The sequence below is a fragment of the Dromiciops gliroides genome, chromosome 5 (assembly GCF_019393635.1).
Source record: "Dromiciops gliroides isolate mDroGli1 chromosome 5, mDroGli1.pri, whole genome shotgun sequence".
In the NCBI taxonomy this organism is placed as follows: Eukaryota; Metazoa; Chordata; class Mammalia; order Microbiotheria; family Microbiotheriidae; genus Dromiciops; species Dromiciops gliroides.
In genome coordinates this window covers 119358509-119384487 of record NC_057865.1, presented here as the reverse complement: position 1 = coordinate 119384487, position 25979 = coordinate 119358509, and the positions used below count along the sequence as shown (strand labels likewise).

The window sequence follows — 25979 nt, the reverse complement described above, 5'->3', positions numbered from 1 at the left end:
TATTATCCCCATTTAATAGATTAGGGAACTGAGGCTCAGAGATGTCAGAGTAGTCCAAGTCCCCCAATCTATCTACTATACCACTTTCTCAAAGTTTCTACTTTCCCTACACTGCCATTCTAGAATTGTTTTCCTTAAGAATTCATTCAGCCGGAGCTCCAACATTTATTAAGCATGTACCGTGTGCAGTGTTCTGTGGTAGTCACTGGAGAAGATAGGAAACTTAAGACTGGCCCTACCCATCCTTGTGGAGTTTAGAGTATAATAAAGAGATAAGAAGCAATCAGATCCTACACAATAATATGTGATGAGTGCATTGGAAAGCTGCAGAACAAAGCACCATGTGTAGTGTTAAGAGAGAGAGTCATTATGAATGGAAAGAATAAAGGAAGACTTCAGGAAGGAAGCAGCCTGTGAGGTGGGTTTTTAAGATGGGTAGAAACTCCACTGACAAAACGGGAGAGGCAAAATATTCCAGGCATAGAAAATAGCCTATATGAAGACTAAGAAGATAGAGAAAGGCTCTCTCTAACCTAAAAAACAAGAAGAGTTAGATGAGATAGTTCGAATAAGCCCCAACCGTCAAACTTTACCAAGCATTTTGTTTGGAAACTCTCTGATGCACTTTTTTCTTAAATAAAAGTACTTTATTATTTTCCAGTTACACGTAAGGATAGTTTTCAACATTTGTTTTCATAGACTTTTTTTATCTCTTGATAGAATTTTATTTTCCAAAATATATGTATAAACAAATTTTAACATCGATTTTTAAAAACTTTGTGTTCCAACTTCTCTTCCTCCCTCCATCCCCACGCCCACTTTTTATTCTTTTTTATTCTAAACAACTTATAAAACATTATCAACCAGCATGATTGATGTGTATTATCTCCCTACTCTTTCATGAAGGCAGGGTAATTAGTGACATTACAAATATTCTATCCACTTTAGCATTGAGCCCAGCATTTTGCACATAGTAGAAGGGAGGGAAGGGAATAAGCATTTACAAAGGACCTACTATGTGCCTAGGCACTGTGCTTAAATATTTTACAAATTTTATCCCATTTGATCCTCACAACAACCCTGAGATTTAGGTTTTCCATTTTATAGTCCAGGAAAGTGATACAGAAGTTAAATGACTTGCCTAGGGCAACACAGCTAGTAAATGACTGAGACTGGATATGAACTCAGATCTTCCTGGAGGCAATTGGGTGGTTTAAAGGATAGAGCACTGGTCTTGGAGTCAGGAAGATTTGAGTTCAAATCTACCCTCAGACACTTACTAGCTGTGTGACCCTGAGCAAGTCATTTAACCTATGTTTGCCTTAATCTGCTGGAGAAGGAAATGGCAAACCACTCCAGCATCTTTGCTAAGAAAACCCCATGGACAATACTGGTGTGCTATGGTCCATGGGGTCACAAAGAATAGGACATAACTGAACAACAATAGCAACAACTTCCTGACTCCAGGCCTAACACTCTATTGTATCACCTTGCTGTCTAGGTTTAATAGATGTTTGTTGAATCACTGAATTAATTAAATAAATACATATATAAAAGGAGAAGTAGTGGCACATAGAGGGTTTTAAATGAAAAGCAAAGGAATTAGGTGAAAAAGTAAAGGAAATAGGGAGCCACTGAAGATTTTTGAGTGGAGGAGTGACAGGACTCCCTACATATAAGAAAGATTATTCTGGCAGTATTATACAGGATAGATGAGAGAGAGAGAGAGAGAAAGAGAGAGAGAGAGAGAGAGAGAGAGAGAGAGAGAGAGAGAGAGAGAGAGAGAGAAAGTACAGGAGTGAAGATATGTTAGACAATTGTAATAAACTTCATTATAATTATAAAGATAATCAAAGAAAAAGAAAATCATTGACACAAAGGAATATTCCAATATCTCTCCATTTTAGGTAAGATTTAGGATTACAGAATATTAGAGATGGGAGCACACTAGAGGAAATCATCCAGATTAACTACTTTATTTCATATCCCAACTCTGACAAAAACTGGGTGACCATGGAGAAGTCACTCAATCCATCATGCTCAGTTTCTTTATCTGTAAAATGGGGATTTTTTTAAAGCACTGGTTTTCTTCAAAGCTCAGCTCTCACACCACATGCTTGTTACATGATACCTTTCCTGATCTCCCCAGCTGCTACTATTCCCCAGGTACTTCTCCCCAAAGGAAAATTATATTGTATTTTACATGTATCATATACATACTTATTTTGAGTACATTTATATTTGTATACATATTGTCTCCCCCTATAGAATGTAATCTCCTTGACAACAATGATGGTTTTAGTTTTCTCTGAATCTCCAGAACCTAGCATAGGACCTGATACAGAAAAGGCATTTAATAAGTGCTTGATGGTTGATAGACACAGTACTCCAAAAATCTCAATAAACTACATAAATATGAACTATTGCTTTGCAAACAAAAGGTGCTTAATAATTGAATGTTGTGTTGAATTATTTCATAATTGAGTCAATTGAAGCACAGAATGATTGTGACTGGCTCTAAAGTCACATCACTTGCTGGTGACAGAAACAGGGCTAGATGATCACACATACTTTGTTCCTGCTGAAAATAGTGGGATTTCAGTGTGGGAAAAGAGTAGGATCAAACCACATTTATTTATTTTGAGGTTTTCAATGACTTTTCTACAGACTGGTTATTTTCACCACTTCCTGCCACTAACTACAGAAAAATATGCACTTTCTTAAAGTATCTGGAATAACTCAAAGTTCTGCCATGGAAAATATTCCCAATACATGTGTACCCCAGTGATCATTTGGAATCCACACAAAACTACCACTCATAAACTCTCTTCCTTGGAGCTACCCTGGGGATAACATAGGGCTCCCCATTAAGCCTATACTGCAAACTTAGAATAACACAAAATCTTTCAAATATTTGCCTGGAGACCTGGGAATTTATATGGATAATGCTGACAATAGCTTTATGTTACATCCGAGTTCACCAAAACATGTCCCTTTGAAGTTTGCATTATTTGAAAATATTTTACTTACAGGTCCGAATTTTCCATGGTAGCTCAATGATCTTATCCTTAGAGAGGGAAAGTTTGATTTAATTTAGTTCAAAATGACTTGAACTCTAATTGGAGTGTGTCCAAAAGAGGGCTCAATGACAGGGATGGTAAAGGGTTTAGAAACCATGTCAGGCAAGTAACTGTTGAAGGAATAATAGCTTCTTAGCCTGGAAAAGAGAAGACCTGGGATGCTGAAAGAGGTTAGGCATATGACAACTGTCTTGAGATATTCAAAGGCTTGTTAAGGGGAAGAGGGATGACATTTATTTCATGTAGCTCTGGAGGGCAGAATAAGAACCAGTGGTTAGAGTCTACAGGGATGATTTCAGCTTTGTCTATGGAAGAACCTTCTAACAATGAGAACTTTCCAAAAATATCATAGACCGATTTACAAGAGGCTAAGTTGTCCTTCCTATCAATGGTACAGGACCAGTTATTGAGTGCTGTAGAAGGAATTCCAGCACTAGGCAGAAGATTGAAAATAACCTCCAAAGTCCTAAGCATGGCTAAGATTCCAAGAAGAAAAGAATTCCAGAGCTGGAAGAGAAGAAAGAAGTCATTGAGTGCACAGTGGCCATACCCTGGTAAAACCATCTGGGCAGACAGTCTAAACCAGAATGAGGGTAACTGACAGACCTCAAACCCATCAGTGAGTTAGTTAGGGGGATGTCCATCCCAGGCATGTGAAAATTTCCCCCTGTAGAATGGGTGGATGAGAACAATTTGTTCCAGTGGCCGTGAAGGTGCCTGAAGCAGGCACTATGGAGCGCCAGTCATCCTAACTTTTGTCTTGCCATTGGACTTCATTGACTCTGGAAGAGAAAGTGAGGCTGATGACTTTGTGCAACTCTGCCTCACTTAATTCCAGTTCACTCACAAGCAAAGATGTTGTTGGTCCTCTTCGAAAACGAAGGATGAACAACAATTCCAATCCCAGATCTGAAGAAGAATCCTCAGTACCACCCCTCAGAAAGAGTCAGCCGGCTTCTGCTTAAAATCTTCCAATGAAGGGAAAGCCACTTCCTCCATAGCCAGCCCATTCCATTTTTAATAGCTCTAATTGTTAGGATTCGAAGATCCTAAGTGCTCAGGGAGCCTCGGGGAAATTGCCCATGGTTTAAAATCTTGAGTTATTTTTGTGCAAACATTCCTAGAAGATGATTCATCTTGAATGTGCCCATTAGTAGATGTGATTAGTCTCATTCGAGGATAGTGAAATGACAATATTGCCATTTAGTTCTGCCAAGTTACGTAGAATTGAGTTTTCTGGGGGTTTTCACAAGCACCATTTCCTAATAGGCTGTAGGTTCTTTCGTGCTAACACTCACTATCTGGCAATCAGCACACATCAGTTCCCTCCTTTATTTCCCCTAAAATCCCAGAATCGGACCACTTCAAGATAATGAAGCATTAATGTTGCCAGTTTGAGCGTGTGAACATCAAGAAATGAAAAATAAAAAAGGTTCTTAAAATAGAGTTTACTTACAAGACCTACACAGAATTTGTAGTATTTAGATTATTGGGTTAATACCCAACTTTATATGTTTTTATTTATACTATGCATGGCATTAATGAGTGCAGGCCAAAATTTCAATGCAAATTATGTTATTGACTATAATATAAATATGGGTTTTGATTTTATGTCTCCATATCCCAAGGAGCATTCTGGGGGTAAATATAAACCTGATGCTAAAAATCCCAATTCCCTATGCATGGTATGCCCATATTGATTCACATGCATACCTTCAGGATTGTACTGCTCCCAGTATGACATTGGCTCAGATTAGTATAGAGGTGACAGATGGGATATTCAGATAAGGAGTGATATTGGGATATTTTATTTTGGTTAGAGAAAGAACCAGTGGGAAAAATATTCTCTACTTAATCTATTTTATTTTCAACAGGGGGTTACCTGTAAATATTCATTTAAACACCAACAGAAAATACTAGCTGCGGGGCAGTTAGTTGGCACAGTGGATAGAGCACTGGCCCTGGAGTCAGGACTACCTGAGTTCAAATCTGGCCTCAGACACTTAACACTTACTAGCTGTGTGAACCTGGGTAAGTCACTTAACCCCAATTGCCTCACTAAATTTTTTTTAAAAAAGAAAGAAAGAAAAAGAAAATACTAACTGCTTTGACAGCATGAAAATGAATGGAATAAAGTAATCCCAACCAAAATGGGGGGATCTTCACTGTAATTCTTTGCACAGGCAGAAGGAAAAAAAAGACAGGAAGTAAAATTCTATTCAAATGATCTCAATGTTGCACATGTCCCTCATATGGACCTGCCATTCAAATCAGAGGCAGTTATTTACAAGAGGAGAAACACTAAGTGGAAAGATTCATGACCATAAATGTATTTCTTAATTTAGGATACTGAATTTATCTATTTTGAATCAATTTATAAAATTATTTATTAATAAAAAATAACTTATATTTACAAAGCAGTTTAAGAATTTTAAAGCTCTTTATAATCTGGCCTCAGACATGTCCTAGCTATGTAACCCTGAGCAAGTTACTATAGCCAGTTTGCCTCCGTTTCCTCATCTGTAAAATGAGCTGGAGAAGGAAATAGCAAACCACTCCACAAGAAAACCCCCAATGAGATCACAAAGAATCAGATACAACTCAAAAATGACTGAACAAGATTCATCTTCCTGAGTTCAGATCTGGCCTCAGATACTAGCTGTGTGACCCTGGACAAGTAACAACCCCATTTGCCTCAGTTTCCTCATCTATAAAATGAACTGGAAAAGGAAATAGCAAACCACTTAAGTATCTCTGCCAAGAAAACCCCAAATGGGCTCGTGAAGAGTCAGATGTGACTGAAATGACAACAACATATACACCCATAAATTATCTCATTTGCTCCTCACAACTACCCTTCAAGGTAGTATTGGTAATGGTATTATTAGGCCCATTTTGCAGATGAGGAGAGACTTCAGGACCACTAAAGAGAAAAATACATATGTGTGTGTGTGTGTGTGTGTGTGTGTGTGTGTGTGTGTGTGTATATATACATATATATGAGAAATATACATATATAAAGAGAAATATATGTATAGAAGTATATATGTACATAAAGAGAAATATACATATATGTATACACATATATATATATAATTTACCAACATGAGAGCCATTTCCAAAGAATTTTGAGTGCCTTATTGTTATTTTATTGAGAATTTTAAGTTTTTAACTAACTAGAAAATCAACCTTATAATAATGATCTATTGATTTAGATTTAGGACATTTATGCTGTCACCACTTTTACTCAAGGATCATGGAGAGAGAAGAAAGTGTCCATAAATTCCGCCAAAATCAATGATGTTTCTTACTGGTATTAAACCAATAGTAGAAATTTGGAATCAGTGTTTCAGTCTCATGGATGATACAATCTGTTTCATTCTGTAAATAATTATATAATTGTGTAAGATGAAACTTAATAAGGATAAACACAAAGTCTTATGCTTAAGTTTTTAAAAACAGCTTCAAAAGTACAAAGCATAGCTACTGAGGAGTTGTTGTTCTTGTTCGGTCATTTCTGAGTCTTCATGACCCCATTTGAGTTTTCTTGGCAAAGATACTGTAGTGGTTTGCCATTTCCTTCTCCAGCTCATTTTATAGACAAGGAAACTGAGGCTAACAGGGTTAAGCAACTTGTCCAGGGTCACACAACTAGTGAGTGTGTGAGGAGGCCAGATTTGAACTCAGGAAGACAAGTCTTCCTGACTACCTGCCCCACCTAGCTGCCCCCAGAGAAGCCATTCATCTTAAAATACTGGAATCCAGGAGAGAACTGGTTAGAACACTGCAAGCTCAAAATGAATCAACAGTGTGTTAGGGTAGCTAAGAAAAGTGATCCAATTCGAGGCTTTCATTGAGGTGCATCATGTTCAGGATTAGCAAACTCTTGCATTCTTCTAGTAGAGACTTCCAGAGCCAAGGATCACCAAGTTGCCACAATGGGGAATTGGAGAAAGATTAGGGGAAAGGGGAGAAATGCTATCATTATTATTATACGTCCTTCTAAACTCAACTCAACTTTCAAGTCCTTCAAAAATCCTTAAGTAGGGGCAGATAGGTGAGGCAGTTGGATAGAGCACTGGCCCTGGAGTCAGGAGGACCTGAGTTCAAATCTGACCTCAGACACTTGATACTTACTAGCTATATGACCCTTGGCAAGTCACTTAACCCCAATTGCCACACACACACACACACACACACACACACACAAAACAAAACACAACAACAACAACAAAAATCCTTAAGTAATTGTTCCAGTCTTTAGTCACTAACTCAGCATTTCTTCTGAATCTTTATACAACACTTGTCATCTGTACTGGTATAAAGAGTACTGGATTTTGTAGGTTAGAATGCTGTCTCTGACATTTACTTATAGGGTGACCAGGAGCAAATTATTTAACCTTTCTGAGCCTGATATTCCTCATTTGTAAATGGGGATAAGAGCAGAGTACACTTCACAAATTTCTTGTGAGGACAAAATAACACTGAATTGTTCACCCTCTAAACTGTTCTATTCACATTTTAAACAATCCAGGACTATGGGGTAGGAAATTAGCATCTGGATTATAATCTAATCATTTGGTTCCATTACTTTTTTTTGGATGTCCAAGTAAATTTAACTGGACCTCTAAAGCTAACTCCTCTGAATTACATTAATCTCTGAATTCTTGGCATTTGCATCATCAAATCACAGGAACTCTGGTCATTTCGTTTCTCGCCATGGTACAGGAGTCCTCCTTCAGCAAAATGTGCTCATTTTGTCAAGTTTGCATTTGAGTGCCTGCCTTTCTGTCATTTGTGCCAAACTTTTCAGAAAATGTAAATTTCCACCAATGGCTGTGTTCAGCAAGATGTTGGGAGGTTACCCTCTCTCAACCATAACCTTTTATTTTGCACTCTGTGAATACCCTGATGAAGAATTCAATAATCTCTATGGAAAAACTTCAAAGAAACCCAAAACCCTTTAAGGGATATCTCTTATTTTTAAGTGAAACCTTAGGAGAGCTCACATTTAGTAGCTTAAAAAGTAGTAGCCTTAAAATCTCAGACAAAACTAATCCCTAGGTCACTCAGTCTTGGCCTTAGTTTTCCATTTGTAAAGTATAAAACGATATCTACCACATATGGGTTTGAGAGAGCACAGGGAGGAAAAACTTAGTTCCGTGGGATTCAGTGTGGTGCTAATGAGGCCAAAGTCATTAGTTTGACCTTCAGACTAGTTAGTCTAGTTCTTGTACTTTATTTGTAACTGTCCTATACGCTGTCTATTTTTCAATACATTGAATTGTGCTTTTTTTAAAAATCTCCCCCTCACATTCCCTCCTGACTCTTCAAGAGTCTGGGAACAGGGAGGTAGAAAGAGATCAGAGGGAGGATTATTGGATCCTATTTTTAAAGGTGAGTCCTTAGAGATCACCTAGGTGTGAAATTCAAATAAAAATGAGCTACATGTTGACTTAGAAACTACAAATTAATATTATCTATGTTTTATTGTATTTTTTATTTTGTTAAATATTTTCTAATTACAAGTTAATCTGATCTGTGGTACTCTGGCTGCATGAAGCCCCCATGTTTGATATCTTCTTTATCAGATGGGGGAGAAGCTCAACTTGGAGGGGTGGAGGAAGAAGTTGTGTCATCTTATTGCTTCCCATTTCACAAATAATTATTTCTGCCAACTCAGTAGTTGTTTCTATCTATGGAAGGAGTATAAGTGTTATTATGCATCCTCTAAATCAGATTTATAGTAAGAAGAGAAGTTCATTTTTCTCTCCCTCTTTCTACCAATGCTACTTGCTGCCTGAGCCATCAGTCAACATTGGACTAGCTAGTCATTGTTTTAATTTGCTTTTACACTATGACTGTCTGGTCTGGTGCCTATTGATAGCCTAACTAGTCAATGGGATGATATTAAATGAAGTGATGCCCCCAATCTTCCTTTTTGCTGATACAGGGAATCCTTAGGTATAAGCCCTACCCAAGCAGCAACTATATCTCAGATAGGGAACCAAAAGGAGGAATTTCTCTTTTGGCCATAAACCCTCTTATCATTCAATCAGCAAAAAGTCAGGGGTTTTTTTAAAATGTTGATTGGAAAGCACAGATTTTAAACTCAAATGTTACAAAGCACTTTTGAGATACATAAATAAAAGAAATGTCATACTTCACTCTAATTATTCTTCTTTTTCTAGATTATTCTTCCCCTTTTAATTAAAAACAAAGTTGACCCTCATAACAGAGTAATGATATGTATTACTTTGAGAAAAAACTGAATATTTTAAGTTTAAAATAGCCTTTTAATACTTACAAGTAACTCATGAATGTAAAAAACAAACAAACAAAAAACAAAGGGAAAAAAACACAAAGATACATTGAGGTAAATAGAACAGTGTCAGGCAAAACTTTTCACCCCACTTAACTTAAGCCAGACTTTTAATTTTGGAGAGGTTCTAAGTAAGGATTAGATGGTCTATTTCCAAAAACAGTCAAATGGGTTTTAAAACCAAAATCTATTTCAAAATAGACCAGATAATTTTTCCAAATGTAGATGTGTGGTGGTTATAAATGACTAAAATTGATCTGCATATTTAACTAAATGAAACATACCACAATATCATATTTACCTGGAATTTTCAGCCTGCCCAGCTAGGTATTTCAACAAAGATATATATTCTTTCAAGAAGCCTTACCAATTGTGGCAGCCCACTTCGATTCAGCCAAACCTTTTACACATTATTTATTGCATAGTTTCTGCTATATTAACTATAAGCTATGAAATGGTAAATCTGTCACATCTGAACTCATCTAGTTAGATGGACAGATAAATGGTCCTAATCAATAAACTCAGCAGGAGTTAACATTTCATTTTAAATCTTATTTGATGGCAAATAGATAATGGAAAATTGAAAGGTAGACCCTTTCAGTCAGTTCAATGAATTTTTTTTTTAACTACAACATGCTAGAATTCAGTCATCCAAAAAGCCCACATTCACCTTACATTAGAGATGAGGAACATTTCAAGCCAGAGGTGGGGGTAGAAAGGAATGGTATTCAGTCAGTCAACAAGCATTTATTATATGTTTTACTATGTGTCACACACTGTTCTAAGTATGAGACCTCAAAGAAAGGCAAAAACATGATCCCTGCCCTCAAGGAACTCACAGTCTAAAGGGTCAGGCGATAAGACCTGCCTCCCACCTCAGTACTGCCCCAATCACCAGAATTCCCACTCTTGCAGAAAGGAGCCTTGTCTTATCTATAGAACTCAAACCCTGGCAGTGGCTAGAAGAAGAATAAAGAACCTGGATTTTTAAAACATCTTTTTTAATCTCCCTTCTCCCTGAGAGATGGGGATTTTTTTTAGGGTAATTATTTTAACTTTATTTTATGTAGATAATCAGGCAAACTGCTTTAAAGAGAACATTTCTTCTAAGAGAGTAGGTTGGCTCATGAAAATGCCTTGTAGATGAGTACTATGCATGCATACATGCATGTATACATATGGTTCTAATACTACTTCTGACACTTACTAGCCATGTGATCCTGGGCAAGTTGCTAAACTTCTCTGAGCCTCAGGCAACTCTTTAGGATTTATCAGATAAATTATAAATGGGTTTCTATCTGCCTTGATGAGAGTTCCCAATCTGATGAAATCAAAAATCCACTGTTTTTTAAGCTGGACCTGTGATTTCATCTGTATGGGGAACATGTGTGTGTGTGTGTGTGTATGTGTGTGTGTGTGTGTGTGTGATATCATCATTATTAGCATTTCTATAGCATCTACCTATGTGCCAGGTACTGTGCTAAGCACTTTTCAAATATTATCTCATTTGCTCCTCACAACAGCACTGGGAGGTAAGTGTTGTTATTATCCCCGTTTTACAGTTGAGGAAACTGAGGCAAACAAAGGCTAAGTGACTTGCCCAAGGTCACACAGCTAGTAAGTGTCTAAAGGGGGTTTTGCAGGTCTTCCTGACTCCAGATCCAGCACTCTAATCTTTGTGCCACCTACCTTTGTTTAAGCTGGGATTCAAGCTATGTGAACTTGGGCAAATAACTTAATCACTCAGTGTCCCAGGCAATGCTCGAAAATTAAAAGTGATGGGAAAGTTGCAAGTGGCAACTCTTTCATGATTTAGGAAATAAGTCCTAAGAAGTTGCCAGAGAAGTTTCTGAAGGAGTATTTTTTTCCAGAACAGTTGGTATAGCAGATAAGGAGCTGGACAGGGAGGTCAAGAGGATCTGAACTCAAACCTTGTTTTAGACACTGGTCAGCTGTATAACCCTGGGCAAGAAACTTAAGCCTCTCTCTGCCTCAGTTTCCCCATCTGTAAAATATGGATAATAATAGTGAAGGTCCTATGAGAGAATATATGTAAAGTACCTTCCAAACCTTAAAGTGCTACATAAATGCTAACTATTTAGACATTTATGTATTTATGTATTATGTATAATTTTTTTAAATATTTCACTTTTTTCCCTTTTTTTGGAAATAATTGGGGTTAAGTGACTTGCCCCGGGTCACACAAATAATGTGTCTGAGGCAAGATTTAAATTCAGGTCCTCCTGACTCCAGGTCTGGTGCTCTGTCCACTACACCACCTAGCTGCCCCTTAGTATTTCCAAATTAAAATTGGAGATTGAGATGATTTTAGGGTGTTGTTTTTTTTCATAGGTTCCTTCTCAGATAGCTCGGCTCTTTTGCCACAAAGGTTGATTTCTGGTTTCTTAGGAAGACTTAAGGCTATGAGATTGACAGTTGGCTCCAGATACTCTATGGGCTTGCCCAGAAAGTCAAGGTACACAAAACACAAACCAGACTTTCAAATGTTCTGCCAGGATCGTGGCCTTGTTTCTTTTGACTGTTGCCTGGTTGGATTCCTGTCCTTATTGGCCATAATCACAGCAGCTGCTTGTATAGATCTATTTTTAATTGTGTGCCCTTTTAGACGTTGTGTTCTCGTATTAAATAATGCATAGCTCAGGAGTAATAATAGGAGGAACGGTCACTTGAACATGCTTTCTAATGCAGGGTCACCCAAATTACCCCTTTTACTCATTTTTACTATCTGAAATGGTTGAGTAGACTGATTTAAGTAACAAGGTCTATAAGATATACATTAGCTGTGAATTGAGAACAGTAAGAAGAGGAAGGAGGCTATGATTTGTCTCAGCTACCAGCAATTTGTCTTCTGAAGCCATGACAGACACCTCCTGATTCCCATTATGCAATGAGATTGCAAACAGCATTCCACTGCAGTCTTCATCAGTAGAGGGTCACAAGAGGCTCCTTCTGCCCCCACCCTCAGGAAAGCACCTATTTGCCCATTTGATTGATAAAATCACACCTCTTAGTAAAAGAAAGAGACATCTATTTTCTTCTTCAGTATAATTATAGGCTGTGCCCAAATATGCTTGATAATAGTTTTTTTAAATGCCATGCTATGTAACTTTTCCAATATTTGTAGTGAAGAACTAAAACATAATTTCAGTGTTGTTTTTTTTTGGGGGGGGGGGGTAAATATACTTGATCAATTGCACACACATAGAATGTAAGTTTCTTGAAAGCAGGGATCACTTCATAATTTTGTCTTTGAAAATCTAGTTCTTAGTACAGTGCCTGACACCCAGGAGATGCTTTATAAATGTCTAATGATTGACTTATTATACATGTTGCTACCCTATTAAATATACCACTAGGATTCAATAGAAAAAGACAAGATCATCTCTAATAAATGTGGTGTCACAAATATGATGTATATTCATTTACACAAGTACTTATGAAAAGAGAAATCTAACAAAGAAAGATGAGGGGGAAAGCTAGTCAGAATTTGCTTATCTGCACTTTAAAAGCATATTTCTGGGGGCAGCTAGGTGGCGCAGTGGATAAAGCACCGGCCCTGGATCCCTGGATTCGGGAGGACCTGAGTTCAAGTCCGGCCTCAGACACTTGACACTTACTAGCTGCGTGACCCTAGGCAAGTCACTTATTGCCCCACAAAATAAGCAAGTAAGTAAGTAAATGAATGAATGAATAAATGAATGAATACATAAATAAAAATTAAAACCCTATTTCTTTTAATATATTCCATTGCTTCCAAGCACATAGTAAATACTATGTACTACTAAACGAAGCAACCTGCTTTCACACGTAAAAAAGAATGATTTGTAATTAGCATTTGAAGTGTTTGTATATAAATGGGTGTTTCTTAAGTACTTGAAAAAACTTTAGTCTCTTAAGAAGACTCCAGAAGTTTGATTTTTTTTCCCAAGTGAGACAGTATTGATTTATCTAGCAAAAGCGAGTGCAAAGGTCAACTCTCAGCCTGTTCTAATGATCACAAATTCCAAATGAGCGACATTTGAATTAATGAGGTGTCACTATACTGTAATGCTTTTTGATGCCCTGGGATTAAACCTTCATCACATGCTAAATCCTAGGGTGTGTTAAGATAAGGATCCTAAATTTTCCTCTTAAAACCCCAATGTGCCTATTTAAGGAGAAATTTCTATAGTCCAGGGCTCAGATTCAAGAAAGTGATCCCTCCAGGGCATATTGCATGCAAGTTAAGGAGAATTAACTGCTGCTCCCTCGCCAAATGGAGTGACAAATGATGGTTAATTTTCTGGTGGATATCAAAGGAATATATTAATTTCATGGATATCTAAGGAATATATCTGTGCCTTGTTACATAAAGTTGCTTAAAAAAATTAATCACAGTCTTGACTTGGGTTCTAAAGTGGATTAGCAATCAGTTTGAGGAGCTATGGTAGACTAGCCATGTAGGTCTTCTCTGCTTGAGAAATTCTCAAAGTAGTTTATCATCTTAGTACTAAAGATACTTATTTACATGTATTTTAGGTGTCAAAGGATATATGGTGTTTGGGGTATGAATTCAGAAGTGACTGCTAGTCACTTGGGAAGTTTCTATCTCAGCAACAGATTACCACAATGTACTTGGTCAACCAGGCCTATGTTGTTCTAATGACTTAATGTCATATTAATATGAATTATAATGACAATGTACCATTCCTTATATATGAAAATAATGCCAGAGTCACTGTCCAGAAGACACACATTCTGTCTTCCCCACCACTAATTGGATTAAGCTATCTCTTGTCGCTCTTATGACATTTGTAAAACAACTGAGGTTAAAGATAGAGCCTGTGGCCATGGGACAGAGCAATGTTGCACCATTTCCAGGTTCATGTGTATGGTGCTAGGCAAGTCATTTCCCTTCTGTAGGTCTCCTTTTACTCATCTGTCAAATGAGGTCAGACTAGATAAGTTCCATTTTGTGTTCACAAGTGGCTATAGATACTCTATTCCTTTAACCTCATTTCTCCTCCACAATTACAGAGAGAAGATAGTTACGCATTTATTGAGTAATAACTATGTTCCAGGTACTATGTTATTAATCACTGGGGATATAAAAGAAGGTGAAAACAATACCTGCCTTCAAAGAACTCACTAATTGAACATAAAACTTGCAAACAACTAGGGACATACAAGATATATACAGGGTAAATTGGAGGTCATCTCTAAGGGAAGGCATAATGAGAGGGACACCAGGAAAGAGTTCTTACAGAAGGAAGAATTTTAGCTGAGACTTATGAAAGCCAAGGAAGACATGAGGTAGAGATGAGGAGAGAAAGCATTTCAGGCATGGGGAAGAGTTAGTGAAAATGGAGGAAATTGGGGGAGAGACAGCAAGGAAATGAGTGTCAATAAATCATAGAGTAGGGGCAGCTAGGTAGTGCAGTGGATAAAGCACCAGCCCTGGATTCAGGAGGATTTGAGTTCAAATCTGGCCTCAGACACTTGACACTTACTAGCTGTGTGACCCTGGGCAAGTCACTTAACCCTAATTGCTCCACCAAAAAATTTTAATTAATTAATTAATTAATTAATTAATCATAGAGTACATAATCTAGTATGTAGAAGGACTTTAAAAGCCAAACAGAGGGTGCTATATATGACCATGGAGGTGATAAGGAGTCCCTGGAGTTTATTGACAATGGGAATGACATAGTCAGATCTGGGATTAAGGACAATCAATCTGGTAGTTGAGAGGAAGATAGAGTAGAATGGGGAGAGACTTGAGACAGGGAAGCAAACCATTAGCCTTTTGCAATAGTCTGGGTGAGAAGTGATAAAAGCCTGCACCAGGGTAGTAGCAGTGTCAAAGAAGAGAAGGGAGAGTATGTGCAAGATATTGGGAAGACAGAATTCACATGACTTGGCAAGAGAGAGTGAGAAATCAGGGATAGCACCTAACTTACTAGCCTAGGTCACTGCAAAGAGGAGGGTGCCTTTAATAGGAATAAGGTAGTTAGGATAAGAGGAGGATTTTGGAAAAAAGAAAATGAGTTCAGTTTTTGATATATTGAGTTTAAGATGTCTATGAGACATCAGTTGAGGATGCTCAGTAGGCAGTTGAAGATATGATAGTGGAGGTAGGGAGAGAGGTCAGGACTGGGTAAATAAATCCAAGAATCATCTACATAAAGATGATAATTGCATACATAAAAGCTAATGAGATCATCAAGAAAAACAGCATAGAGAGAGAAAGGATAAGGGTCCAGAATAGAGCCTTGGGGGATATGCATGGTTATTTGGTACAAACTAGATGAAGAACCTGCAAAAAAAAGACTGAGAAAGTGAAGTTGGACAGATAGGAGGAGAAGGTATTAAGGAAAAGGTGATTGACAGTCTCAAAGACTATAGAGAGAGTTCAAGAGATTAAGGGTTGAAATGAGGCCCTTAGATTTAACAATTAGTAACTTTGGAAACATCATTAGTAACTTTGGAAGGAGTAGTTTCAACTGAATGATGAAGTCAGAAGCCAGATTACAGAGAGTTATGAAGAGAGTGACAGAAAAAGAAATGGAGGCATCAATTAGTGCACACAATTTTTTTCAAGGAGTTTAGCTACCTCAGGGAGGAAAAATATAAAATAATAACTAGCACGGACCCACTGATAAAATGAGCAGTTTTTGTTTGTGTTTTTGTTTTTGTTTTTGTTTGGGGGGGGGGAGGCAAATGGGGTTAAGTGACTTGCCCAGGGTCACACAGCCAGTAAGTGTCAAGGGTCTGAGGCAGAATTTGAACTCAGGTCCTCCTGAATCCAGGGCCAGTGCTTTATCCACTATACCACCTAGCTGCCCCCATGAGCATTTTTTAAAGGATGGGGGAGACATGGGAATGTTTGTAGATAAAAGGTAAAGCAACCAGTAGATGGGAAGAGTTTGGAGGTTGGTAAGAGAGTGGGAATGATAGAGAATGCAATCTACTAAAGAAGATAAGATAGAATGGAATCATTTATCCATGTTGAGGGGTTTGCTTATGCAAGATAAAGGGCCACCTCTTCATATGATACATAACGGAATGAGAAGATAGTGAGAGAAGACATCTGAATGATGTGAGATGAGGAGGAGAAAAAAGAAGGAACTGTTAGATGTTGTTGTTGTTTGTCCTTCATTCTCAAAGAGGACCATGGCATCAGGAGGTGATGTCATGACCTGCAGGGAGGACTGTGCAAAGTCACCAGCCTCACTCTCTCCTCTGGAGCCCTCTGGTCCAATGGCAACATATACATCAGGATGACTGGAGATGGCCCTCGATGTTTGAGGCAATCAGGGTTGTGACTTGCCCAGGATCACACAGATCCTGCAATCTGGCTGCAGCCAGATTTGAATTTAGGTACTCCTGACCCCAAGGCCAGTGTTCTATCCATTCAGCCACCTAACTGCCCTGGGAACTCTTGACAATGAGGCTTTAAAAATGAAATTCTGATCACATAAATACATTTTTGTTAGAGAAAAAGAGGGGAAATCATCTAAAGAGATCAGTGTGGATTCACAAGGAATTCATCAATCAACTTACATTGTTAAAAAGACTATTGTTTTTGTTCCACCTTCATTCTCTCTTTTTTTTTTTTAGTGAGGCAATTGAGGTTAAGTGACTTGTCCAGGGTCACACAGCTAGTAAGTGTTAAGCATCTGAGACTGGATTTGAACTCAGGTCCTCCTGACTCCAGGGTCGGTGCTTTATCCACTCAACCACCTAGCTGCCCTTCATTCTCTAAGAGGACCAATGACATCACAAGGATGATGTCTTGACTTGCTCATGAATGGTATTTAAGTGAGGCAGAGCTGCACAAAGTCAACAGCCTCACTCTCATCTAGTCACCAGAGTCCAGCAGTGAGACAAGAGTCAAGAGGACTGGCAATGGCCTCATTAAGAAAAGGTGGACAGGGGGCAGCTAGGTGGCGCAGTGGATAAAGCACGGGCCCTGGAGTCAGGAGTACCTGAGTTCAAATCCGGCCTCAGACACTTAACATTTACTAGCTGTGTGACCCTAGGCAAGTCATTTAACCCCAATTGCCTCATCAAAAAAAAAAAAAAGAAAAGAAAAGAAAAGGTGGACAGAAGAGAGAAGCAACAAAGTAGAGTAGAAAGAATAGTGAACTGTTCTACTGAATGTGGAATCACATGACCTAAGTGTGACTCCCAACTTTGCTACTTACTTCCTATAGGTCACAACTTCTCTGGGCTTCAGTTTCCTCTTACCTAAATTAGAGGTGGACTATGATCCCAAAATCTTAAGATGGAAACAAGGGCAATTAATGGAGGATGAATACAAAAAGAGAGGAGTAATTCTGAGCTAAAGTTGATAGTGAGATAGTGAGAACAGTAAAAGCTGAGAACAATAAGCACTTTTTTTTTAGTGAGGCAATTGGGGTTAAGTGACTTGGCCAGGGTCACACAGCTAGTAACTGTTAAGTGTCTGAGGCCAGATTTGAACTCAGGTACTCCTGACTCCAGGGCCGGTGCTCTATCCACTGTGCCACCTAGCTGCCCCCCAATAAGCACTTTCTTACTTATGTAGGAGCCAAGAACATAAAAGAAGAGATAGGACTGCCACTCAGAGTCTATGAGGTGATAACAATGGATGGTAGAGAAAAAAAAGGCAACTAATATTTTGCTTTTGTTTTCACTGCCAAGAAAAATGATCTTTGCAAGGGGAAAGGTAAAACAAAAGTGTTTAACAGGGAATTAAAACCCCACATATGATGATAAGAGAATGCATAATGTCCCTCAGGAAACTCAAGTCATGTATTAGTATCCCCTAAGACCAGCATGGGTAGTAGCTATGTGGCACAGTGAATAGAGCTCCAAGCCTGGAATCAGGAAGATCTGAATTCAAACATAGCCTTAGACACTTACTAGCTGTGTAACCCTACCTAAGTCATAACCCTGTTTCCCTCAGTTTCCTCATCTGTAAAATAAGCTGGAGAAGGAAATGACAAACCACTCCAGTATCTTTGCCAAGAAACCCCCAAAAGGAGTCACAAAAAGTTAGACATGACTGAAATGACTGAACAACAAAGAAATATCTAGCACAGAGTCAGGCACTTAGTGGAAACTTAATAAATACTTGATTATTGAATGATAAGTGCCTCAATGGTGCTGAAAGAACTGATGAATGTGATTACTGATTCGTGTCGGTGATCTTTGAAGTAACATGAAGCATTGTTACAAAACTCAAAAAAAGAGAGAGAATAAACTTCAAACTGTAGGCATGTGACTATGATTACAATTTTGTAAACTTCATGTCTTCTAAAGGGTATTTCATACTTCAGTATTAAGTGTTAATTCTTCTTATTTGAAACTTTACTATAACAGGTCATCCCACACAAGACCAATTTCACTAACTGAACTACCTGATATTTCAAGAATAGAGTATACTACAGACAAGTTTCATGCAATAAATATGTTAAACACTTACCATACTCATGTAATATGTCCCTTCCTATAGATAGAACCAATATCTCATTTAAAATGAGCCTCAAGGTGGAAGAGATCCCAAGGCTGCTCATGTAAAACATCATTGAAGACGAAAATTACTACTTTCTTTGTATTAGGAAAAATATATCAGCAATACAGTGCATTCACTTACTTATAGACAATAGAACAGAGTACCATTGATTTTTTGAAAAAACAAACCTGGCCATAAAATTCCCAATGCAATTAACATACCCACATGTCCTAATATTTAACAATACTATCTCCTCTCTTCCCCATGTTGCCATAGGAGCAACTTATTTAAGAAAGCTGTGCTCTGAATGCTAAGTATCAATCCATAATTGGATATAACAACAGATACAAGGACCTGAATATTGGGGGTTGAGCAGGAATTCAACTCCACCACTCTTTTTAAGCTGGAAAGATGGCAAAATAATAGGAAAGCAGTAGGAGACACACTTTCAGTTGGCATGGTGAGGAAAGGAATCTGGTACCTCTTGCCTTGCTTGTCATGAATGCTATTCTGAAAGCAGTCCATACAATGAAGCCACAACAGTTCCTTTGCCAATCTGTAATGCATTCCCTTCACTTTCTTCTTGAACCTGTTATTGAAGTTACACATTTTTGTATCCCAGATTATTAGAAAATTAAAGATTTTACCTACCTTAAAAAGTCTTAAAATATTAGCAACCATGATAGATACAGAACTTGCTGCAGCACCTATGACCCCTGATATCTTGTCGGGCTTAGTGAAAATGGGTGGATCTCCATTAGCGCATTTCACATCTGAAGCATCTTTCTCTATTAATGCTTGCACAAATGTTAAAGATTGCTCTAAAGCATAAGTGTCTCGGGAACAAGTATCCAGGATCCGGACTCCAAGAGTGATATTGGCAAGGAGATCAGGATCTTTATTGATCTGGTCTATTGCATATAGCATGGCCTCAAGTCTGTGGATCCCTTTTTCCTTCTTCAACTCTCCACAAGGCACCCCTCTATCTCCTTTTGCATGGACAGGGAATAGTCCTCCCAAAATGACATCCCCATCCACTCGAATAGAATGGGCATATTCCTGGCTGTGAGTTCTTTGCATCATGGTGAGAATCCAGTAGAACTTGGCTGTCAGGAGGAAGAAACAAGGGCAAGAGGGCGACCGCTTTCCTTCGCATACCATTTTTTCCACAGGTGGTATTGTAATTCAAGACCCAAAGTTTATTCTTGCTGCAGAAGGAAGGGGACCATATGAAGCTGTACCTTCTGAAGGCTACCATTAGGGCCCATGAAGTAAGGGCTCTGTGTGTTTCAGCAAGGTTTCTGGATGTGAGCTTCACAGTGAATTTCCATTGGGCCCATATGATTCAAGTTTCTCTATCAAGCAATTCAGCTCCCATGGACTGATGAGATAATTAGAATATCCGAGGTTCTGATGTTGGGATGAGGTCAACAATACATGAAATCAGCCCTGCAGCAGAACTATTCCTAAAAGAAAAAAAAACAGGCTAGATGAATTGTCTAATGAGCCTAGAGTTTTCATCTTTTTAAAAGCATGGTTACCTCCATCTAAATTTTTTGTTATTTTATTTTCCCATTCAGTAAGAAACTAATTCTTTTTATCCTCCTGTGGATCCAAACACCTGGTTACACTGAGCTATAAAGGGTGAGATTGATGATGCTATCACAGCAAAGAAAATACAGAAGTATCAAAAACTAGGTTGGTGCTCCTAAACCAAAAACTATTTTTATTTGCCATTTTATTCCAATAAATTCTGTTTAAGGTAAAATAACTTCACATAATTTATGGTACTTTTTTTCCAAATATTTTTAACAGCTGTCAGGGCTTTTTATTTGGACTTTGTCTACAAAATCATGATAAAAGGTTTCTTTATGTGATGTATTCAATGAGCCAGTCATTTGTTAGTGAAATTTATTTGATGCCTCAGATTTCCCAGTGGGAAAAAAATGATGATTCAATCATGAAAAAAGATCTACCTAAGGATCCTAAAAGACTGAGATTTATGTCTTTTGAAAGAAATTCAATGTAGAGTGTCAGTTGTTTCATATAAATGTACCTCATCATGGTCTGACAAAAAAAAAAAACAAAGAGATGAAAATTAAACACACGGGAAGGATCATGTATCAATATATTCCTATTACCTTTGTCTAAATGTCCTATTAATTTGCTTAGTTTGGAAGCAATAAGCATTTTTGTTGTTCTGAAATAAACATGTCTTGATCATAAAATCACTAGGAACAAATCAGAACTGGAAATCAATTGAATAGGTTCTTGATTTTGCCCATCTCAATGGGGAAGATGTTATTCCAAAAAGACTGGAAATAATCCAGAGTACAAAATATAATACCATAATTCCTAATAGGAGGCTACATTTTGGGGACCTTTATCTTTTAAACACTGGAAAGGTGTTTTTTTGTTTTTAATTATGTTACTTTTAAAGCAATCAACAAATTCCTTTTAAATATTTTCACCCAGGTTTGACTAATAGAATGTAAATAATTTGTTTAGCATTACATCCTATTCTATTTACCAAACATTTATTAAGCACCTACCATGTGCATGATGTTAGACTTACAAAGGAAAAAACGATCCTTGTCCTCAAGACATTTACATGCTACTAGGAATACAAAGGAATTTGGAAAGTCAATGAGATTTGAAGAGTCAATGCAATTAAGGAAAAAATTCCAAAGTTGAAGCATGTCTAGGGCCCCTTGCACCTCTAGGATTCTTTGATTCTATGTACATAGAGTAAATGCAATACAATTTGAAGAGGAATAACATACCATAACAATAATAATAAAAATTCTATAGCATTTAAGGTTTGCAAAGTACTTTACGTATATTATTTCATTTGGTCTTCTGACAACTGAAATGTATAGAATCGAAAATTTATTGCTACTACTTATGTAAAGCTTTACGGTTTACATAGGACCCTGCCTTTGTTTAAGCCCTAAAACAACTCCATGAGGTAGGTATGACAGGTATTTTTGCCTCAGTTTTACAGATAAGGACATTGAGACTCAGGAGGTTAGTTGACATACCAATAGCTATGTAGTTAATCAATGTCAGATGTCAAATTTAAAGCCAAGTCTTCCTGATTCCCAAGCTGAGGACCCTAACCAGTCATACATGATGCTTCTCAAGGAAAGCTCCACATAAGAAAGGAAAACTGAACTGAGCCTCACAAAAAGATGGAGAATTCTGAGAGGTCTACATGAGGAAGGGGTATACCCCACATGTGGAACAGATTGACGAAATGCCCAAAGGCAAAAAGGGGAACAGCCAGAAGGCCAATTTTGTTGGCGATAGAGAGCATGAGTGAAAGTATTGTGAGGTAAATCTGGAAAAGTAGGTAGGAACTAAACTTTGTGAGGCACTGAATGGTTTGCATTTTATCCTAGAGGCATGATTTCACTTTTGGTCCTTACTCCCTTCCTCCTCCACCACACCACACCCCTCCCCAGCTTCCATCTTCCTCCCATTATATTCACTTTTCCCAGAAGCTTCTTCTGACTCCAAGACTTCCTAGAGAGCTGAGCTCAGACAGACAGCCTTAAAGGAACACTAATGAAGAGAACTTGGCTTTCTGGATGAACTTATCCTGACATGGAGTAAGTGTCACTAGTTGTTCATTAAAAGAAAGAGTTATGAGCCTTTAATGTTCAAAACAAAGGCCTGTTATACTAGGGTTACAAGATTCAAGAGGGAAAATATTTTAGAGATAATCTAATCCAAACCTTTCATTTTACAAAAGAGGAAAGAAAGGTCCAGAAAGGCAGAGATCTGCAATCTGCCTCTCGGTGCATCTATCCAATGGGCCTATTTCTGCCCTTTACAGCCCAAGAAGATAAGTTCTAGTTATTATTTTTTGACATAAAAGCTCTTAAAATTTTTTGAAGGCATTGATTGTGTTTCTCCACAAGTCTTCTATTCTCTGAGGCAAAATATTGCCAGTTCCTTCATCTGATTCTTGAATAGCATTGTTTCCCTCATGACTCTGGTTACCCTCCTCAGCATACAGTGTAATTTATCAAAATCTTTCCTAAAATATGGCCCCCAAACTGGACACAACATTCCAAGCATGGTCTGACCAGCTCAGAAAACAGCAAGATTCTCACCTCTTACTTTCTGTACTTTATATTTCTATTAAAACTGCTTAAGACTACATGAGTTTTTTCAGCTGCCATAGTTAAGTCAGATTAAGTATGCAGAATACTTTAAAAAAAAAAACCTTTTTTTCTAAAGTCATTGCTATCTAGTTAATGCCAATTAATACAGGATGTTGCCTCATGTACTACTAGGTGTTCTGCAGCCAATACATATAGAAAGCAACAACATAATGTTGGGTTGCAATGTTTCCTATTCACTATTGAGACCATCAGTAGACAGAACAGTGAGTTTTCACAGAAGGAACCTCAGAAGACATCTAATTTAACTCCTTTATTTTACAGATGAGGAAATAAGGTCCCATGGAGATTAAGTGATTTATCCAAGATCATATGGGAAGTATTAGAGGTAGGATTTGAACCTAGATCCTCTGACTCCAAAGCTATTATTCTTTCCACTGTATAGTGGATGGTTTGATCTTCACTGAGTTCATAACAATGGACTTTAGACAAGATGAGTTGGAAAGCCGCACAGGTACCAGTTCAGACCAGGAGCAGGTAACGACTCCATAAACCCTAGCAAATCTACCCGGTCCACTTATGGGTGAGGTCTGTCCTTGCCCAAACACAAGCATCACTCATTCACTCAATCATTCGATCAACTAGTATTTAATAAGGGTTCACTATGTTTCCGTTACTATGCTAAGCACTGGAGATATCACAATAGAAGTGAAATAGTTCCTACCCTCAAAGAGTTTACATTCTAATAGAGATTCTATATGTATACATAAAATGTATACAGAATACAAGGTATTGGTTTTGGTGGGGAGGGGGAGTTGCCTTAGCAACTAGGGGAACCAAAAAAGACTATAAAAAGAAAGTGGCACTAGCACTGAGTCTTGAAGGAAACTAAAGATTCCTAGAGGCAGGGAAGAGGAAGGAGAACATTATGAGCATGAGGGACAGTTTTCTCAGCTTCTCCAACCTATTGGCCTTTCAGCTGTATCAGGCCCTAAGAAGATGAAATACTGAACCTAAGGGTATGCTTGGGACTTAATGCCCATGGCATTTTACATGGCACCATTTCAAGGTCCAACTCAGGATACACTTCTTCCATGAGACTTTCCCTGATACTCCTAGATGAAACAATTTCTCTCCTAACATTTTCTTAGGGCACTTCTCTCTCTCCTTTTGCCCCTATCTCACTCTCCTTAGCAGTCAGCATACATTTGTATACATGTTGTATCCACCACCCACTCCCATTAGAATACAATCTTCTAGAAGGCAAGAGTTTGGCCATTTTTCATCTGTGTATCCTCAGTACTTAAAATATCATTTTGTGGGCACTTAACAGACATGCAATTTTAACATATTTGTTAATAAATTCAATGGCACTCTCTATGGGGGTACTAAAAAACAATAAAAATACCCAAAGTCTTGACATTTCCCATGAAAATGGCCTCTAAAAGTCACTCAAGACTCTCAATACACAATACTTGGAGATATCCCCTTTACTACTTCTTCCTCTGTATCATGTCACCAATATTTTGTCTGTCTGCTTGCTACATAAATGATATTCCATACACTGAATCTATGGGTCCTTGGCCTTGTTGACATGATATTGAAACTGCTTTCTGCCATGCACACACTTCTGCCTTTATCTCTGAGTCATTAGAGTCTGACCTGCTGTTGGCTCTGAGTTTTTGAATTAAGTTGATTAATGGGCACTGGCAACAGGATGAATTAAAGAGTTTTTCCTCCTGTTCTTCAGGTGAGGACATGCAAAGCTGGAACAAAGAATGACAAAGCAGGAGAAACCTCACCTGAATTTTTAAAAATAGATTGACTCTTAAATGTGCCCCTCAATGTTTCTAAAGAGGTGGAATCATAGAATCCTGGAATCAGAAGGAATCTCAAAGGCCTTCTGGTCCAACCCTGGGCCAAAGCATAAATCTCTTCCACAACATCCCTAACCAGTGGTATTTGATGATGATGGAGGACTCTCTAACAACAGTTCATCCCTTTTCAGAGAATTCTAGTACTTAGGCAATTCTCCCTTCCACCGAGCCATCAATTTGTTTCTCTCTAATTTCTCTTTATCAGTCCTAATTTTGACCCTCTGAGTCACACAAGACATTGCTATTATAAGAAGTTAACAAAGCAAGTTTAGAGTTGTAGTCATTTCACACAAAGCTTCCCACAAACTCTGAGGACATTAACCACCAGGATGCTAAATCCTTTCCCAATCAGATACATCTTTGTCCCTCAGACTCTTAGAGTTAGAAGAGACCTCATAGGTTATTTATGCCTCGATAATTCACTCTACTTAATGAGAATGTGTAGTAATTTCCATAAGGGCTAGGCAAAAGTTTGCCATAGTTCAGTTGACCAAACAGGTTTGTCATGGCTAATAAGTATATCTTAATGGCAAGAACAAGATTAAAGAAGACTGTTGAAAAATTTTATGAGAACAAACTGTTTTCAAACAACCTAAAGACATGGCTTTACATAAAAACAAATGATATGCTAATTACAAATTATTCTAGATTCATTAAAGCAGATGCCAGTAGTCGATAACTCATTAGCCTAATTCCACTTAATCTATGTCCTTCAAATTAATGGGTTTGAAGTTTTTTAAGGGTTTTACAATTCTAGTATGAACTAGTTGACTAGTCTCCATATTAATCCAGTCTGATTTTTTGCTATTTGTGTTTATCGCTTACCTTGGAAATGAAATTAAAACTGTTGATAAAATACATAATCCAATTACAGTTTAGGTTTTTAGCTCCTTTTTATTTTCTGAGATGCAAATATGCACTATGCAATAGTTTATTCATTCAAAACTTCATCATTTAAATTCCATGATTAAACTTATTAACTATTGCTTCTATGCAACTATATTTATGTAATGATTGGAATAACGCCACCTGCTGGATACTTACTGTAGAGGAGTTCTGCCCATGAAGGGAAGG

General features: G+C 37.8%; 1 protein-coding gene across 6 annotated transcripts in view; it reads right to left on the bottom strand.

Moving 5' to 3' along the window:
• Positions 1 to 25979, bottom strand: part of GRM8 (glutamate metabotropic receptor 8) — a 952263-nt gene that overhangs the window by 912771 nt on the left and 13513 nt on the right. For all 6 annotated transcript variants that reach the window (XM_043969215.1, XM_043969212.1, XM_043969213.1 and 3 more), the window contains exon 2: positions 19553 to 20367. In XM_043969215.1, the coding sequence (XP_043825150.1) occupies positions 19553 to 20062 (510 nt within the window). In that variant the 5' untranslated portion in view covers positions 20063 to 20367. The remainder of the gene's footprint in view (positions 1 to 19552; positions 20368 to 25979) is intronic.